Source organism: Centruroides vittatus, unplaced genomic scaffold, assembly GCF_030686945.1.
Source record: "Centruroides vittatus isolate TY-2023 unplaced genomic scaffold, ASM3068694v2 contig_1246, whole genome shotgun sequence".
NCBI classification, from domain to species: Eukaryota; Metazoa; Arthropoda; class Arachnida; order Scorpiones; family Buthidae; genus Centruroides; species Centruroides vittatus.
Genome location: NW_027120796.1, coordinates 633820 through 648419, shown reverse-complemented (window position 1 = coordinate 648419; position 14600 = coordinate 633820). Strand labels below are relative to the sequence as shown.

Genomic DNA, 14600 nt, shown 5'->3' with positions numbered 1-14600 from the left:
CATTTTCATTTAAAACACGCAATTCAAACTCCCGAAAACATCTAAAAGAATCCAGCAATGAGTTGCATGACTTTCCCGGCAAAAAGTTAACAGATGGCACCACACACAATATTATGAGATTTTATTATAAATCTTTTTATGTTATTAATTATTATAAAATAGAAAAAAGTTTAATTTTTAGGGTAGAGATCAGTTTTATACAAATTGTAATTGCTAATAACGAGTAACATTTTCGTTAAGTTCTACCCACTCAGATATGACACGTGACTCCTATCTCCACACCCCTTTGACTTTTAACCATCAAAATTTAATAGTATCAATTTCCCTAATACAAAAATCTCCCTGCAAAACTTCAGAAAATTTTGACAAGACAGGAGTTATTAAGCTTCAAAGAGGGTGAACAAAATCATGCCACACACTCATACATACATACAGAAAAAAATCCCCAAATTTTTTGCATTTCTCGACTTTTCAAGGTCTCCTAAGTCCATTGATGTAAAAATCTTAGGTGGTCACTTTTTGACTAATTGTCATACTGTACTGTACTTTCCCTCTGTTATATTTAACAGCCAGGAAAGTAACAAAAAGGCACAGAAATATAAATGGTAAAAATTTAAATAAAAAAAAAAACTCAGGCGTAGATATAATTTAGGAATGTTTATTGCTCTAAATAAAATTATCGGGTCGTTGTATATGTTGTAACTCTAAATATTTCAAATTAAATTAAAAGTTGTAGAAATGTAATGAATGTCTCAAAGATTATCTTCATTTTTGTATGAATAAACATTAAATATGACATTTCTTTTATACTGTACTTAAAATAAATCCTTTCGGAATAACTTTGGATTACTTAAAAAAAAATTTTTTTTCGTGCCTTTCAATTTATTTTTTCTCTTATACAAATTCTAGTTTAATTTTTTCAAATTATTCAATAAAGAAACTTTCTTTTCATATCATCAACGGCTTTACATTTATTGTATCAATAGATTATGTTTTAAAAAAACAGGTTATTTAAAATTTTTAGATACTTTTCCCTCGCTTTTTGGCTTATCCTTTATTCTGTACAATTCCTTAGAGCTGGAGCACAAATTTTCTGAATTTAAACCAAGCATTTCCTTTAATTTAGCGCTCTCAGAACCAGTCACGAAAGAAGTCGAGGAGCTAATTTATCAATTCATATTAAAGAAAATATTGATTTTTAAAATATGAGGAAAACACTTATAATAGTTGCCCGTACGTCTGAAATTGGAAGGCGAAAGCAAAGGTCCTTTCGAGAATCCAACGTTTAGGAATAAATTGAAATCCTAGTATTATCTATAGAAGGTGGCTGCTAATTGTTTAGTTCGCTTGTATTCCATTACGTGTTTAATATTAACAATTTACAAGAAGCCCTTATAAATTACATAACCGAGTGCAATTATAGATGAAAAATTAAAAATGAAAAAAAAAAAAAATAGAAAAGTTTTAAATGTTGATAAATATCTTGTATTTTGTTAACCGAAATAGATTCCTTAATATTTATAGAAAATAGATAGCCAATTAACGCAATTTTCTACTCTCCTATAATTTGTCAAGCAATATTTTCTCAAGCATTGATTTTTTCATAAGAATCCTTTAAAAATATTCTTTACTTTCATCTCTTCTTGGCAAATATGCAAGTAAAAATACTTATTCCTCTTTTTTGTAAAGATACTTAGTGAATACAGGTAGTAACTTTTTAGAATTTGCTAGATTAGTCACGAAGATTTGGTTAATTTGGAAGTCTAATATAATAAACGAACTGTTTATAGTGAAAATAATTCAATAAGATCGAGTCGATTTAGTGGATGGTAAAGAGGATCGATTTCTAAATTACAGTCAGCTTTGAGAAAACATTCAAAGTTCCAATTATCGGAATATTAAAAAAAAAAAAAAAAAGTGTTATTTTTCGTTTTATAACAAATTTTTATCAGAAAATATCAATATATCGTGACGCAGAACTTTTATCATAGAAGCTAAAGATGGACCTAAATATAAACTAGAAAGATACAGTACATTTGTTAAAATATAATAGAGAATTATGATCTAACAGATTTTTCATCGCAGATCTATAAAAGCATATTTCGGCTATACTACTTTGTTTCTTTCAAATGTCATTTGTTAAAGAGGAGCAAAAAATGAGAATCCTGAAAGGCAGATGGTATAATTGTTCTTCGGTTCTTTGTATAAAAATATATAACTAAGTTAGAATTTACAAGTGTGAAATTAAGATGGAAAAAAGATAATATCTACAATAATGGTTTAAAATACGGTACAGTACTGTACGTAGCCTATCATAGATTTTAGATTTTTAAAAATTCTTTAGGAATAAATCCAGCAACGAGTTGCTTAATGTTGCCGGGAAAGTTAAGTAACTCGTTGCTGGATTTTGATTAACTGCTGTGAACAAAAAATTGTCAGTAGTTACAGAATAAATTTGACATTATTTCTAAATACTTGAACTAATTTTAAAATTGACTACTTTTTCCTATCAAGGCCATCGAGAGGAAACAGATGGGGACATTTCTGTAGGTTAGGAGTAAAGTTGGGAATTTTAGTTCCAATTACTATAAATTAATGTTAGTTTTACCAAGAAAAATTTAAAATATTTGTCAGTTGCTTGTCCGGATTTGATCATGGATTTCCCAGAGCCTTAAGCGGATGTTCTAATCGCTTATTCGGCCGCCTGTCTAATCATATTAAAACTCGAAAATCTGAATGTTGCTATTTTTTTTAATATTAAATTTTATAATTGAAATGTTAAACAGTGTTTACAATTAGTTAATTGAAGAATAGCCTATTACATCTATAGAAAGATCAATACGTAATAATAGTTATAACAAAAGGCGGTACTTCCTTTCCATATCTTTTGATAACATTCTTATTGTATCCTAATGATAAAAATGAAAAATACTTAGAGAACTTTATAGAAAGAAATAATAAAAATTTCAACTAGGTAAGGGTCGCCGGTTACTTGGGTATAAAATCCGGGACAAAATGACTTTTTCCCGAAAGATATCGGGAAGCTTCAACTCCGGGACCTGCAATAGATGTGTATTTTTATTCTGCCAGGACAATAATACATTTTAAATATGAAAAAGAAAAAGATACTTCATTGTAAAACAGTTTATTTGGAATAAAGTCCTCCTGTTGCTAGATGGCAACCGTAAAAATAGGGACATCTGGCAACCCTACAATTAGACCCAAAAAATACATAAAAAGAATTACTGCCTCTACACTAAAACAAAATAAAACACCACTTTATGAAAATAATCATCGAAATTAATTTTCTAGAATTTATTGTAATATATATGTTACAGTAAAAACCCGTTTTTAGTGAAAACGAGTTTTAACTAGTTGAAACTAGTTTTTACTGGATGCCTTTGTTAAAACCCGTTTTGTCTAGTTAAAACTAGAATTTACTGCTGTACATGTTCTGATTTTAGATAAAACTAGTTTTAACTTTTAACATTAGTTAAAACTAATTTTAGCTACATAAATATGTTTGGGGGAAATAAATAAAGTGAGGATTGGGATTAAAACATTTGTATTATTTAATACGATATTTATTGAAAATATTGGTCACACATCTGTGTTATTAACATTAATTAACCCTTTGTCCCCGAAGGCACCGATCGATCGGTACCCTGGCTTTTTAAGCAAAACTTCGAGGGTACCGATTCATCGTTACTTTGGTAAATATCGATTTTTGTAAAATTTATTAACAACAGATATAATCTCGTTCGATATGAAGTGAGTAAAGTATAATAATTCATTATATTAGTTGATAGCAGTATAAAATTTTGATTTCAAACAAATGTTTGATATAATGTGCGATAATTTCACAACGAATAAACATACATGCATAAGTGTTATATCGAATTGTACAAAACAATATTGTACGTCTTTCAGTGCCAGCAAACAACTATGTAACTAGACAATGCTAATTTTCAGGTTACAAATTATCAAGTTTATGTGTCAGTTCTGATATATATTACTTTTTTTCTTATAAATTTTTCTAATAAAATGCATTGAAAAATATCGTATTTAAAACTAAAGATATTAATAAATGTAAGTGATTTTTTTCATATAGATATAATGATAATTTGATTTTTGGTGAACTTTTAAAATAATATCGCCTGACTGACCTATATTGCCTTAGGAGGGATCGCGAAATAAACGTAAACAATATGTCGGGGGAAAAGGGTTAAAGCGATACGAAGTTCATCATACACTATAAAAACGTGTTAGCTGAATGACCTTGGTCGAAACAGTTTTTACTAAGTCAGTTTGTTAAAACCCGTTTTGTCTAGTTAAAACTAGTTTTAACTCAAATTCATTTTTGACTAGCAGTAAATTCTAGTTTTAACAATGACATCCAGTAAAAACTAGTTTCAACTAGTTAAAACGCGTTTTCACTAAAAACGGGTTTTTACTGTAACATATATATATTAAAATGTTCATTCAAACGAATACAGATTACAAAAAAGGTATACAGTATTACAATAATACCTAATGAATTATTTTACATAATTAACTGCATTTTAAATTTTGTTGAGCAATTAAGCTACAAATATTTCTGTAATTACAGAAACAACTTTTCACTTTACACAAATTACGAAAATGAACTTTCAATTACCAAAGTAAACAATAATGATTTACTTAATAGTCAAACCATACAATACATATTTAGTTCTCATCAGATCTGCCCTAAATAAAACTTTTTATACTAGAATATAATAGAAAATTATATATTTTCTAAAAGTTTCTATATTTACTTTTTTATATCTCTTTTTTTTTAACTCTTTCCGCCCTGTGGGCACTAAGAGGGCCTCTTTTAGTAGGCCCATTATGGGTTCGGCCAGGCCCACAATGGGGCGACCGGGTGGTGAGGGACGGGGCCCGACATATCCGAACGGACCACCCCCCGAAAAATTCCTGGGGATTTTTCGACCCGTTCGGATTCGATCCCGGGTCCCCCAGAGCGGTAGGCTCCCACCTTGACTGCTCGGCCATCCGGCCGCTTAATATCTCATTAATATGTAATAATAATATGAAATAGCCTATCTATGATCTGTGGTTATCATCCAACAAATTTAACCCAAAGAATAGAAAGGACAGAAAGTAATACTATAATCTAGATGGAGAAAAATAGTAAGAGAATCTTCTACTTTCCTGATGAAGTTTCTTTTCTATGTTACTATCTTCGTCTGTTCAAAGTTTTTATCCTCTTCTCTGCATCGGTTAAGCTGCCAAAGAAGTTATCAATACCATCGCTGCAAGATCGAAATGATCAGAAAAATCAAGCAAAAGAAGTAATAATTAAAGAGTACGATTTTCTATCTTGTTTCCTCATTTTAGTTTTAAAGTTATGCTTTAATTGCGCTTTATATTATGATGGAACGTCTTCAATAGAATGATGGAGTGAGACTTAATTATTGATTGTTAAATTCATTTGTTACTTTAAGTAACAAATGAATTTAACAAGTAAATAACTTACGAACAGTAAATAAATTAAATATTTTTGAAATTTCATTCAAAAGAATTTGACTGTGGTAACCAATTTTCAATATAATTTTTATCTGTAAAGAATAAGTATTCTTGAAAAACTAAAACTGCTGAAATGATCGATATTCTACAGACAGATGGAGTACTTTGGGAAATAAGATGGAAATTTACTACTCTTCGTGTTTATTTTATAAATTAGATCAATTTTTCGGCTATAATATTATTGTATAAGCATTGTTTTTCCATTTTATTTATCTTATTAATCACGATTTTTCCTAAAATTTTTTAATTATTTGGATTATACCGGTATATATAATTTAAACTAATTTTTAATTTTAATAATGTATAACTTATACATTACTAACGTATGAGGAAGGCAAACGTGAAATATCTGAAAATGTATGATATTAAATCTAATTTTTTTTCTGCACCTGCAGAAAAAGTGTGGTTGTACTTTGAATTTAAATACTGAAACTCCTATTCTTACAAATATAGAATTGAAATCTTTCATTTTTGTAAAAAAATTGATGTGTGCTTCTCGTGAAATATTTTAAAATTCTAATTATCGTATCTATTCTCGTTCAGCCTTCATAAAGAGAAAATTCACTGAGGTTATTTTTCAAAATAATGCCTTTTAAGTTAGCGAATTATTAATAAAGCTAATTATTTTAAAATAATGCTGTAAATTTACCAACATATTTGAATTACATTGAACGATAATTTAATATAATGTAATGCTATTACTGCATATTCAATATTAAAAAAAAAAAATCTGAATTTCTGATGTGCTAGCAAGTTTGATAATAATGATGCTTGTTTCAATATTTAAGAAAGAAATAGGACTTCAATCTGTTTAAATTCAAGAAAATAATTCCAGCAACGAGTTGTGTAACTTTCCCGGCAAAAAACATTAAGTTCGACCCCACTCCAGATATGACAAGTGACCCTTCTCTATCTCCCCACTCCCTCTTTCTTTTACCACCAAAATTTAATGCCCCTACTCCACAGACCTTCCTGCAACATTTCAGATATTTTAAACAAAAGGAACAGGAATTATTAAGCTTCAAAGTGAATGAACAAAATAGTGCCCCCACACACGCTAACATACATACAGTATATAGTTTTATATACTGTATATATTTCGACTTTTCAAGATTTTCGAGTCCAGAAGCGTAAAAATCTTGGAAAAATAATATTTTCGACAGATTGCCATATTTTCCCTCTGTTATATAACAGCCGGGAAAGTAAAAGTAGGGGACAGCAATTCATATTAACATTAAAATCTGTTACAGACTCAGAAAATAAAATTTTAAAAATTTAAATTGTTTAATTCATTTGATATAACTTTTTACACCACTGACAATGCTAATATAAAAGAAAAAACTATTAATTCACTAGCGGTGATATTGAATATGTAATCACTATAATATAGAATAAATTTCTCAACATATTGAATGCTTTCTAATTAAAAAAAAATATATATATTGTATTTATTTAAAACGGATTATAATTAGAAGTATGTGATATAAATTTATAATTTTTTAATGTTTTTACAAGTATTTATTTCTGCTAGTAGTTTTAGATAAGAATCTTAAAACATAACAGTATAGGCCTGTATAATACAAACTTAAATAAACAGAATAAAATATAAATATTTCTTGATATAAAAATTGACATGAAATTATATAAATAAAATAATAAAATTACAAAATATTCAATTTCGATTCATTTTGCGAAAATTCAACCAAACATGAAAAGGGAACAGATGAAAATTTCCTGTATTTGGACCAGTGGCGGATTTTCTGCACAGGCGCATGGGGCCTCATAAATCAAGGGGCCTCAAAATTCAGCTATTAAAATAAAAATCAGAAATAAATTTAAAAATAAATGATTTTTTATATCCATGGATTACTACATTTCTTTTTGTTTTTAATACTTTTACCTATTGAAAGTTAATAATTCTTGTACCAACAGGTTTCAATTTTAATAATTAATACAATGTGAACGTAAATAACATTTTAAATACAGCCAGGCACTTGTAATTTTATATTGGTTAATATTCAATGTTATTTTCCTATGTCTCAGTTTTTTTTTGGACTACTGGTATAGTGCCTACCAGAGTAAAAAATGGTATCGGGTATGTTGTAATGGTAGTGAAAATATTTAGAGGGGACCTCAAACTGAGCCTGGAACCTCTCAAGTGCTAAATCCGCCACTGGTTGCGACCCTTGGAAATTAGAAAAAGGGGGCAAGTGCCTCAAGTGCTCCAATGTATGAGCGCCCCTGCAAATAATATATTATTCATACAGTATATGAAAATTCATAAAATATTAGTAAGCAACGGTTGTGTTTGATATATAGAGAAAAATATATAAAATTCTTCTGTCAATTTTTAGAGCATTTTAAATGACTTTCATTACTGGTAATATTTTCATAAAATATTCTTACATCCAGTAAATTAATATAATTTGGAAGTCTCAGGTGGATAATTGAAAAATATCGGTTGTGATTTGGAAGAAATGAGGATCATTTACACTTGACTCATTTTCCAACAGGAATAATATGTAGAAAAAATTCGTCAGTATTCACTAGGTCTTCTCTGTACTCGATACACGAAGATAATGTAAATTTTGGATGTTATGACTAATAAACATTTTTAAAATCACTTAAAGAAGACAGCATAATAAGTGAAACATTAAGTGCAACTATATATACTATAGTAAGGGGAAAAAACCCAATATTTTATGTCTCGATATGTTCAATACTTGTAACACAGCAAATTTTTGATAAATACTAGACATTTGCAAATTATATTACAACTTGTATTACACCATTGTATATGCATTTAAATAAAAACAGGTCTGAAAAATACAAAGTTATAAGCTTTAAAAGAAAGCTTAAATATTTTTAAAGATAAAATTATTTCACGGATGATTCTGAAGTGTTTTAAATCATAATAAAAAAAAGTTTAATTAAATTTTTAGTGTAGAATATCGTTCTTCAAACTTCAATGTTTCTTGAGAATTCTTAATTTTACACTCAAGATTATCAAATAATTTTATTTGTATGTTCTTTGGAGAAATTGTAGACTAAATATTTCAGTATTTAACCCAGAGTTGTTTAATACATCTAGCCTAATTTCTATTCCTAACACTTCATTCGTATCGTATCTAAACAATACAATGTACAAACTACAACTAAAATATACATTTTTCAACTTACCTTGGTCTAGATATGGTCCCAATTGGTATTTTCGAATCTGTTCTTTCAATTAGAGATGGCAGAGGTAATTTTCCTAAAATAAATTAATACAGCTTATTATATTAAGCTATAATTAGAATACTTAAACTGTAATTCCGTAAGCAGCTGCGATAATTTCATTGTATGTACAACACTATGTAATATCATAGTAGAAATATCTTCTCTAGTTTTACCAAAATTAAAATTAACAATTATAACAACAACAAAAAAAAATCCAGCAACGAGATGCGTAACTTTCTCAGATGTTATGAGATTTTGTTATATAAACTTTCTATATTTTTAATTAATATAAAACAGCAAAACGCTTAATTTTGAGGATAGAGATGAGTTTTATAAAAAAATTGTAAATGCTAACAACTAAAAAAATCTTCATTAACCCCACGAGAGATATGATACCCTCTATTTCTCCATCTCCTCTACCTTTCCTAACTAAAATTTAATTGCAATAATGCCCCTTATGTACGAGGTCTGTTCAAAAAGTTTCCGAACATTTTGAATAGCCCGCCTCCAGTTGGTTATTTTTTAATCCGCTTGAAAGCGTTGTGTCCGCGAAAACCTCCCGAATAACCTTTTTCAATCCGTTTGTTGATAACTGGTGATTAGTTATGGCCGTTTATGTGAAGGGGTATTTGTGGGGTTCGGAGAAAAATCGGATCCGCGAAAATGAGCTCTTTTGTATAGAATTTTTGTAATAAATAAAGTTCGGGAACTTTTTGAACAGACCTCGTATAACCGTGCCAAATTTCGTTTCTTAATCTTTATTCCATTCTGAGATATTAAACGAAATAGATGCCAACGCCAATTCTTTTCTCTTTTTTGGTTTCAGATGTCAAAACGTGGAGATTTACAAAAAACTCGGAGGGCCAAATTTGACACGATTCTAATACTTTCACTTGTTACGTATCCATAACAGCCGGAAAAGTAAAACAGAAATTAAATGTACTATCCCCGATTTCACAATACAGTAATCATTTCAATAAACCTTCAACTCATAAGGATTATATAAATATTTATTTTTGTGTAACGACTCAATAAAATGCATAAAAATTACAGACATTTTATGTATTCTTTACACTTATACTGTGATATTCTGGTCGAAATGAAAACTCAGTACACACTGACCACACAGAATATTGTGGCACCATTAAATACCGAAACTTGACCAGAAAGCCACCTTAGCGATTTGATAAATTAGTTTATAGAAAAGTTAGCAGATTAAAATTCCACGACGAGAGAACATCAATTAATTGGATGATCAACACTACCGTGATGGCATCTATTTAAAAATAATTAATTTACTGATTAGATGTCAAGTGTTAATTTTCTTTTTCGATCGAAATTTTTTACAGAAACAAGCAGCTTATATTAAAACAGAATTTCTTCTGTCCATAAAAACGTATTCAACTTGACTTACACTACTATGTTATGTAAATAATGCAGCATTGGAGTATTACTAAATACTTATCGATCCGAGAAAAAAGTGTGAATAAAAATTCATGATTCTAGCGATAAGCTTTTTAAAAATCAATGTGAATATTTACTAAAGATTTTTCACAATGGTAACAAAATTTCTGTTGGATAGTTTAATAAAATCTTTGCGCTGTTATAACTAATAAGAATTTAGTAAAACGATGTGTTTTCATTATGCAGTCACATTCGACTCATGCCTGGAAAAAAATTGCTGGAGAATTTTTAATTAGTTAGTTATTTACTTTGGGTAATTAAACTGCCTTAGTAAAATCCAAAAAGACTAAAAAAAGCCTTTTTTTTAGATTTCAGCTGGATGTGATTATCAATGAAATATATCATTACAAACATTTTTACTGAAATAAATTTAAAATTAAGTGTTGTAAACACAGTGATAAGAATTTAATGTTTTCAAATCAATATTTAGAAAACTACATTTCTAAATATTGGTTTTATTAGAATTTAAAAATCATAATTAAATACGAGCAATTATCTATTTTAATATCGCCACAATGCCGGGCTACAATTTATAATCATATTTTTAATTTATTAACTTAAAATATATGCTCTCCACCTCAAATTAGTACTGGCTTGCCCCTGTAAATCATACTTTTCCTTTAACAATAAAGTCGTGCCGGTTACCTTTGTGGGAAAATTTTAAAATTGAAATAACGTGACTTCCGGTTTGAATCAGAAGTTTACACCAGTTAATCTGGGCCTCCTGCCCTAAGCTCTCCATATTTGGTCTCGTCTTTCATCTATCTAACTCCGTTCTCGAGATTAAGGAATGACAGACAGACTGACGGACGGACAATAGCGGGAATTTATAGGTCTACAATTTTTTTAAATTGCAATTATTTTTAAAACAATTTTATCACTATTTTACTTAAGTCATACTATTCGCCATTTGCACCACTTTTCCACTGAATCCCCGAATTATCAACAGCAGTAAAAAATATAATCAAATAAAAATCTTAATATCTTAAAAAGTTAGTCTGAATCTAAGGAAAAAAAATTGTTTCCTTTATGAGATTTTCTTTGATAATAATAGTTACACAATTCTCGAGAGGTCTAAACAATCGATATTCTTAAAAGGAACATCGGAAAGTAGTAATTGAATTAATACGCAAACTCTAATTATTTCAGCAATTTTACTGTACGTCTGTGTGAGAAAGAAAAAATGTTCAGCTAAAAATTATTTTCTTAAAAACTTTACAATTAAATCCTATTTTAAGAGGCGTCATATACAGATTTGAATAAGAAATACAAACATTATCAAATTTCATTCTTTTCACCTAATTATTACGTAATTTATGAGAAAGAAAGAATACTCTATGATGACTATCATCTCTAAAGACTTTGCTGTCATTAAACGAAAATCTGGTGGAATGTTAGGAGTATATTGATTGGAGTTAATCATATTATAGAAATAGTATGGAAGTAGTTTGGTAAGATATCTATATCGTAATTTCTTTATTATTCTATGTTTTTTGGTTAAAAAAAATAATTACTACGTGAATATATGTTAAAAGAAAAGATTTTCAGTAAAACATGAATAATTTTTAATTTAAAATTGCGTTCATATTACAGTATCTAATTTTCCAAAAATTCAATACCCATCATTAATGTATTTAAAAAAATTAAATTAAATATTATAACTACAATGTTGTTATAGTTTTAAGATATTTTATAAAGTTGAAGGCGTTTTATTTAACATTTATCGAACATTAATGTCAACATCTGAATGAAATAATTGCTGTAACTTTCTAATAACAGATGTAATCTAGAATTTAATCAATAAAACCTTTTTTTTTATTTATGCTAAGTTTTAATTATTAAACAACATACATTTTAAGTTCTGAAATGTAGCGGAAAAACGTTTAAAAACATTAAAATTATTACTAATTTGTATGTTTAAACAATAGTTCAGCAATGTTACGGCTAGAGTAGTTGGCCAGACCAGGTGTCGGTTTATCACAATTGAGATCTAAGTTCAAATATGACTCATAATATTTCATGGATAATGTGAGTTGGATCATGGCTAGCGATGTCCATAATGGATGTAACTGTGGCCGGCCATACAGATTTTATGTGTTGGTGGATGAGCGCCAGCAGAAAATTTTCTGGGGAAGGTATGCTTGAAAACAAATAATTAAATTAATAAATTTTTATTTAAGTTTTGGAGGATTTTATCCACAAGTACGTTGTAGAATACACTATTGCATATCTCAATCAATGTCCCATGGTCGAGGTTGTAGTTGCATATCTCAATCAATTTTACGATTACAATTTGTGTAATATTTTAAGTATTCCGTCTGCCCCTTCTGCAGACCCCATGTGTTGGTGTGTTGCGTTAACTAATCAGTCATAATTATGACATTCGATTACCTTAATATTTAACTATATTTCGTATAAAATAATATATTTTTTATTTATAACAATCATAATAACAATAACAAAATGTACTGTAGATTTCAATTACAGTAGATGAATGATGAAAACGAAAATACAATAAATTCTATTATCTTGCTAGAGAGTAATTTACTAAAATAAATAGTTCTGCAATTACTATTAATCGAATAACATTGATGCAATCGAATAATATCGACTATAATTTCTATCTAAACGGATTTATCAAGATTACTCTAACTACATCAATATAGTCCAAATCGAATAAACTCTGAATATCACTACGGATTTGGATATAATCATAATAAATCAATATATAGAGGGTGGGTGCCAAGTAACTAGGTATTAAGAAATCGCTATAATTCCTACATTTCTAAAGTTGATGAAATTTATTTGATACGTACCTTATTAAATTGAAATATAGATTCATTCCTTAAAATTCAATGTAATTACCGGCACCATCCACTAACTTCCTCAAACGACCGAGAATCGTAATGTGGATGAAGGGCCACTTTCTGCGCGTCCTCAACCGAACCTGAGGTCATTAGCTTCGAATGACAATTCTTGATTGTTTGTGGCATGACGTCTCTTCACCTATGCCACTATCTCTGCACAGCAACCACTGATTTCGAAACGTCATAGCGTATAGCAATAAGCGCTGGCTCCAGAATAGACAATCGGTCGGGCATCTTTTTTGCCTTTGTACGCGCAACCTATCTTTGTCACTCCCAAAAAATGCAATAATTACAAAATTCTATTGATTGGTATACATACACACATACATTTTATTATGATTGTATTATTATTACAGAATTTATAGCAAATTCTCAATGTCTAGTGACTTTCCATCCGCAATTTATATAATTTAGAAATTTCAAATATGAGCATCATCATATATGAACATATATTAAGCATAGTTTGAATTAATTAAAAATTACTAACCTACTAATTGAGTAATGTCTTCGTGAATTAATAAAGTTCTCTGAAATTCTTTAAAGGACTTAAAATTGGGGAATTCCATAAATTTATCTAGAATTTGTGAAGTGGGATAACTAAAATAAAATTTTAAAACATAAACTCATTTGTTTACTAAAAAAATAAATCTGACAAAGAAACTCACAAAGACGTTTTCGGTTTATCCGTATTGAGATTTTCTTTTAACCTAGATAAAAATTTAACTGTATTGACTTCCTTAATTTCATCTTCTCTTAACAAAAATATTATATCTTCAAAAACTTCTTTTGCCATCTGAAGAAATTCTAGAAAAAAATACAAAGTTAATTAATTAAATCGTATATTAAAACGGAAAAAAAGCTAAGAAATAAATGTGTATATATATATATATATATACCTTCAAAACAAAATTGCAATTGAAAGCCATACAGGAACTCTTTAAATGGTAAATATTTTGGAGTGGAACCATTTCGTATAATAATCCTTAAATTCAAGTTACATTTCAATTAAAATTTAACTAATATTTATATTTTTAATTATATTTATGAAATTACCTAACAGTTAATTGAACAATGCTTTCTGGAAAATCGGGCCATAATAATTGAAGAACAGAATGACAATCTTTTAAAGACAGACGTTCTGTAAATAAAGAAACACGTAAAATAAATAAAGTCATTTTCGAATTACACGTAACTTTTTTTTATGTATATTACCTCCGTTATAGTGCATAGTTTTATACGTCCTCCAAAAACATTCAATGACACAAGCTCTATTATGAGGAGTTGCACTTATAAATTCATAATCACGAAACAGTACGTGACTTCCCTGCTGAACACTTCTAAAACTAAATATTTATGCATTTAAAAAATTTGTATTTGCTTTATACAGGAATTATTGAAAAAATAATTTTTCTGTTTTTATCAGAATTGGCTATAACATTATTATTAAAGTGAATTATGAAATTTTAATAAATTTAAAGATGA

At 28.6% G+C, this 14600-nt stretch overlaps 1 protein-coding gene across 2 annotated transcripts in view; it reads right to left on the bottom strand.

The window, feature by feature from the left end:
* Positions 1-14600, bottom strand: part of LOC136987971 (centriolar satellite-associated tubulin polyglutamylase complex regulator 1-like) — a 55368-nt gene that overhangs the window by 4992 nt on the left and 35776 nt on the right. For both annotated transcript variants that reach the window (XM_067285743.1, XM_067285749.1), the window contains exons 4-9: positions 14331-14461; positions 14172-14256; positions 14015-14100; positions 13784-13922; positions 13606-13715; positions 8749-8821 (exon numbers count right to left, since the gene is read on the bottom strand). In XM_067285743.1, the coding sequence (XP_067141844.1) occupies positions 8749-8821; positions 13606-13715; positions 13784-13922; positions 14015-14100; positions 14172-14256; positions 14331-14461 (624 nt within the window). The remainder of the gene's footprint in view (positions 1-8748; positions 8822-13605; positions 13716-13783; positions 13923-14014; positions 14101-14171; positions 14257-14330; positions 14462-14600) is intronic.